This window comes from Asparagus officinalis, chromosome 4, assembly GCF_001876935.1.
Source record: "Asparagus officinalis chromosome 4, Aspof.V1, whole genome shotgun sequence".
Taxonomy (NCBI): domain Eukaryota; kingdom Viridiplantae; phylum Streptophyta; class Magnoliopsida; order Asparagales; family Asparagaceae; genus Asparagus; species Asparagus officinalis.
Window position 1 is genome coordinate 42,714,453 of NC_033797.1, and position 6,159 is coordinate 42,720,611.

General features: G+C 35.1%; 1 protein-coding gene across 2 annotated transcripts; it reads left to right on the top strand.

Moving 5' to 3' along the window:
* LOC109837309 (PHD finger-like domain-containing protein 5B) lies at positions 785–5,029 on the top strand. Of its 2 annotated transcripts, none has more exons than XM_020405498.1 (2): positions 785–897; positions 4,489–5,029. In XM_020405498.1, exon 2 carries the CDS (start codon positions 4,523–4,525, stop codon positions 4,853–4,855), a length of 333 nt encoding a protein of 110 aa, XP_020261087.1. In that variant the 5' UTR covers positions 785–897; positions 4,489–4,522; the 3' UTR covers positions 4,856–5,029. The 2 variants fall into 2 exon arrangements, with proteins under 2 accessions (XP_020261087.1, XP_020261088.1); XM_020405499.1 differs by lacking the exon at positions 785–897 and adding an exon at positions 1,157–1,256.

Here is a 6,159-nt window from a genome sequence, read left to right on the forward strand (position 1 = left end):
AATAATTCGGCAAGCTCTAAGGCGCAAAGAGTCTATCCTACCACCTACCAGTAGCCTAATTCCCCCCCTTTCCAATCCTAGCTCTACGGTTGATTCGAGAAAAGAAAAAGAGGGCTAAAGATACTGTTTGGCAACTAAGGTATTGTTTGGCAATAAGAGATTGTGTCTTATTGACTTGGTCAATAAGCTAGTAGAGCTGTTTGGTGACAAAAAATAGAATGAGATTATTTTAAAGATTGTGTCTTTTGCAAGTAGCTTTTGGAAAGCTACCTCAAGTAGCGTTTGTCTTTGAAAAGGAGCTGCCAAATTTTTTCTTTCGTTTTTGCCCCTAATAATTCTAATTTTATATCAATAATATTGCATGTCTTTTTTAGTCATTTAACAAATTTAAGCTAGTTGTACAGCTACTTTTGCCAAACAGCTCTAGTCAATCAGCTAGCTACGCAGCTATCAGCGTTCAGCTATAATTTCACAGCTTTCAGCTAGCTTAACAGCTTTCAACTATAATTTCACAACTTTCAGCTAGCTTAACAGCTTTCAGCTAGTTTTGCCAAACAGAGCCTAACTATTTTGACTCCCTCCTGTTCGCGTGCACAAGCTATTTGTCCAATTCCGGGCGCTGTAAGAACCGATTCTACTACGAACCCTAGACCCATAGGCCCATACCTTTCTCGACCGAAGCTATAATTAGTAGCTTAACGCTTGATCGAAGCGGCAATTACCAGGCCCGGCCCAACTATCCCAGGGCAGAAGGACGCAAAAAGCCTGGGATGCCTCACCGTTTTAAGGTATTTGTCGAATCCCCACCCGCTTAAAACCCCGACTCCTCTTTTTTTCCTCTCTCACGCTCGTGTCGAAGTCCCAACTCCTCAAAATCTCGATCTCTATCCATCGCAGGTAGTCTCGTCCTCCTCTCCTCTACTCTCTTCCTCTCTCTCTCTCTCTCTACTCTCTCCTCTCTCTTCCCCTCCATTTGAAACCCTAGATCTGAGCTAGGGTTTTGGCCGTGATCGTCGCGGCTAAAACCCTAGATCAGAGCTAGTACTGTCGACGTGACCCCCCATTTATGGTGGTTTATGTCATCAGAAAATTATTTTACCAAAAATTTCTAATTTTTTGATGATTTCATTATGGATATGTATTAGGGTGTGGTGATTTTGATGGATTCTTAGCTAATTCGGTTTTGATGAGAAGTGGGATAAATGGAAATCCTAGAATAGGCTAAAAATTTCCAATTCAGATAGTCAGCACAGTTGGTAAGTAATCAATGTAATTGCTAATTGAAAAACAAAAAGGTTACTGTTTAGTGAATACCTTTGATATATGAACTCCAAGACTTCTATGAACACCTGAGCACTTGATACAAATGAATACTCCCAGGCTCGATGACCTGATCTTAGCCATTTGGTTATTTGATGTGGAGTATAAAACACCAACTTACAAATAAATTGTGTTCTCTTACATGGTTTTGGATTTCCAAATTCTCAAGTATAATGGAAAAAAAATTGACATCATATCAAGAACATGAATAGTGAAATATTATCATCTTCAAAGTAGATATACTTTGCTCAAGAACATGAATAGTGAAATATTATCATCTTCAAAGTAGATATACTTTGCTTTTTATGTATATTTATTATCTTCTGTATACTGATACTAATGTATCATCTTCAAAGTAGATATACTTTGCTTTTTATGTATATTTATTATCTTCTGTATACTGATACTAATGCAAGAAGTTCACTAGTAGCAACGTTTCACTGCATGTTTACATACATATTTGCACAGTGAAATTCACCATTCACGACAAGCAGAAAATATGGTACTTTGCAACATCATCTTGCTCTTATGTTGAATTGCAATAGTACTTTCCCTATTTATTTTAGCTACTTTGGTGATAGTCTTTTTTTCCCTTTCTCTCAGAGAGCCACTTTTAATGCTATATAATGTGTTTTTAGGCATAGACATAATATTTCCTCTAATGGTTTCTTGTTTTATATCACTGAAGATTATTTACGCTCAGTGTTCTATATTTTAGATGTCAGGGACATGTCAAACGGAAAATTTTCAAATCAGCTTGCAGATATTGGATATAAACTGGAAATATTTAATAAGTTCGGGTCATATAATATGTGTATAAGCATAATTACTTGATTCATTAAATAATAGGGCTGTGGCAGAAGACGATAGCACTTTTTCATGTTTAAAGCCTAAAATTGATAAAAAGTCACTAATATTTCCAAGTGTATACTGATAGGACTAAACTAAACCTATTTTGTATATAACTCCAAGTTATGCCTTTTCAATATCTTCTGCACCAAAGCTTACATAGCGTCAACGATGAAAATGAGGGACAGACTGCTCGATGATGAATGTATGATTGGGACGATGCTGCAACATAGTCCACCATGAGGCATATGATCAAGAATGGAAAAAGCCACAAAACCCTCACAAAAGTGTTCAGTCTTAATTGAGCCTTATTCTTCTTCCTGTATATATAAAAGCTGGTATGTGTTTGGATTTAGACCTCAATTGAGCCATAAGTAAAAACCTAATATCAGCCATTGTCACATGATATATTGGGGAATCCTAATACATCATCAAAATAATGCCAAAAAGTAGTAAATGATATTCAAACGGTATCATTTTGTGGTAAACCTTATAAAAGGACATTCTGCCCGATATGAGCCATTGTCAAACAATACTTAAAAATTAAAAAAATGGTTACACTTTTGTAGTTTCAAGAACTTCCAAATTCCAAACAGTTCCAAATTTTCAGAATTCTTCTACAACATTTATCCTTCACCTTTATTAAAGAAATACCAGATTAGCCTAAAAAGTGACACCCATTTACCAGTTTCGCCTACAAAGTGATGCCGATGACAGTTTAGCCTAAAAAGTGGCAAGTATGATGATAAATAGGCATTTCCGGTGTCGGAGATAGTTTTTAGGCCAAACTGTTTGAAACTTAAAATTTCACTTAAAAACTATCTCTGACACCGGAAATGCCTATTCATCACCATATTTGTCACTTTTTAGGCCAAACTGTCACCGACATCACTTTTTGGCCTAAAAACTATCTCCGACACCGGAAATGCCTATTCATCATCATATTTGTCACTTTTTAGGCCAAACTATCACCGACATCACTTTATAGGTGAAATTGGTAAATGAGTGTCACTTTTTAGGCTAGTATGATATTTCTTTAATAAATGTGAAGGATAAATGTTGTAGAAGAATTCTAAAAATTTGGAACTGAAGATGTATACCAATAGGAGAGTTTTTGGAATTTGGAAGTTCTTGAAACTACAAAAGTGTAACCATTTTTTTAATTTTTAAGTATTGTTTGACAATGGCTCATATCGGCCAGAATGTCCTTTTATAAGGGTTTACCACAAAATGATACAGTTTTAATATCATTTACTACTTTTTGGCATTATTTTGGTGATGTATTAGGATTCCCCAATATATCATGTGACAATGGCTGATATCAGGTTTTTACTTATGGCTCAATTGAGGTATAAATCCAAACACATACCAGCTTTTATATATACAGGAAGAAGAAAAAGGCTCAATTAAGACCGAACACTTTTGTGAGGGTTTTGTGGCTTTTTCCATTCTTGATCATATGCCTCATGGTGGACTATGTTGCAGCATCGTCCCAATCATACATTCATCATCGACCGCTCTGTCCCTCATTTTCATCGTTGACGCTATGTAAGCTTTGGTGCAGAAGATATTGAAAAGGCATAACTTGAGTTATATACAAAATAGGTTTAGTTTAGTCCTATCAGTATACACTTGGAAATATTAGTGGCTTTTTAACAATTTTAGGCTTTAAACATGAAAAAGTGCTATCATCTTCTGCCACAGCCCTATTCTTTAATGAATCAAGTAATTATGCTTATACACATATTATATGACCCGAACTTATTAAATATTTCCAGTTTATATCCAATATCTGCAAGCTGATTTGAAAATTTTCCGTTTGACATGTCCCTGACATCTAACATATAGAACACTGAGCGGAAATAATCTTCAGTGATATAAAACAAGAAACCTTTTCACTTGAAGGTGGTTATACTAACTGTATTGGATTTCCTATAGATTTTTCATTTAATTATATTAGATCGATAGAGAGGTGCATGTATGTTACCTGTGGTCCTTCAAATAGGGGGCAAAGGGTATATACAGTATACTGATGGCTGAAAAGAATGATTACACGTCTGTTTCGTTTTTTTAATTCTTTTTATAAGAAACTAGAAAGAATGCGAAGACTCAATTTTAGGTTATTTAAGATGAAAATTTTAGATATAAATAATTGAGGAGTTGAAGTCGTCTTCGAATAATTTTGTGCTGACCATAATTGATGCTCTTCAACACTTGACCCCTTTTTCGTCTAAGGAATATCTTATACTAGATAATGAGTATTTGATATTTTAACAGAGTTCTTCTTTATGTAATAAGTTTTTTTTCCTTTTCATGCAGGCTTAGCTGATAGACCATCTCCTGAAGGAGAATCATGGCAAAGCACCATCCTGATCTGATAATGTGCAGGAAGCAGCCAGGGATAGCTATTGGACGACTGTGCGAAAAGTGTGACGGCAAGTGCGTAATTTGTGACTCTTACGTGCGGCCCTGCACTCTGGTGAGGGTGTGTGACGAATGCAACTATGGATCTTTCCAGGGTCGGTGTGTGATCTGTGGTGGTGTCGGCATCTCTGATGCCTACTATTGTAAGGAGTGCACACAGCAGGAGAAAGATCGCGATGGATGCCCCAAGATTGTCAACCTCGGCAGTGCCAAAACTGATCTCTTCTATGAGCGCAAGAAATATGGTTTCAAGAAAAGATGATCTCTCGATTTTTGCGTTTAGAGATTACTTAACATTGACATATGATGAAGTATGTTGTTCTAAAATTTGAGTTCGGAGATTATGTTGATTTCCTGACGTTCTTGTTGAGTCATGTATTGATACATAGAAGGTATTTGCAATTGAAAGGAGCTGAATGCTTTGCTTTGTGATTCATGTGCACGACTTGATAGATATGTCTCTTACGTGAATAGTTTCCAATCTTTCAATGGTGGAACTGTTAGATGTGAGTTGTGAAATGTGCTGCTCTTGTGAACAAAAGCTGCAGATTGGTTTCTTTGTGCATGTCTAAATATGTGAACAATAGGTGCGGAAATGAACCAAATAATGAACAAATACTTCGTCAATTGTTCAGGAAATTATTGGCCCTATTCGATTCAGTAGTTCATTTAACACTAAAACAAATAGTTTTTAGTATTTGAGCTCATGAACGAATAGAATTTAATCAGATGTATATTTGGTTCATTTGCTTATCACATATTCATTTAGTTTATAAATTTTACCATTACGTACATGCTTTTATGTTTTCAGCCCACTTACATTTTCTATTTAAGTTCTACATACTAATTTTGAGAGATTTAAAGATTATTAGATCAATTTTTAACAAAACATTCTAATTAGATATAGATACATCATAATTATAAAGGAATAACTTTTAATTATAAATTTAAGTACTATTTGAAAATCAAATTCTTTAGTAAAAAGGATATACTTTAATATTCGATAACTATTGGCGAATATTTATCAAATACAGGGTATGCGAGTTCGAATTTGAAAAACTCTAGAAATGAATATTCGAATACGGAAATTTTAAATAAATACAAATATGAGCATCCTTGTATTCGGTTCATTTCCAGCCCTTTGTTAAATATCTTCAAGTTGCATCTTTATGTAGTTTTAGTCCAGCACTGCGTATTCATTTATGTTCACATGATTGATAAATGACAAGCTGAGAACCCTTATTTTTTTTTTATCTTCTAACAAGAACTTTGGTTCCTAGTGAGACGTGATCTCCTAAACTTGTCGTGAATTATTAGGATTGTTGTGACGTGATCTTTGGCACCCTAAATTTTTCCTGAATTATTGTTGTGACATGATCTTCGGCATCCCTTGGTTGTTTCTATACATACTATTAGTTGTTGACGTCATATCAGTGTTGGCTATGAGTGGCAAAATGTTAATTTTCAAAAGGGCAAACCAATAATCTGTACTATCAAAAAGCTCACTCTGTCCTTATTTCATGGACAACAGCTGGAGCATGTATCCATATGCGTAAATGATTTATC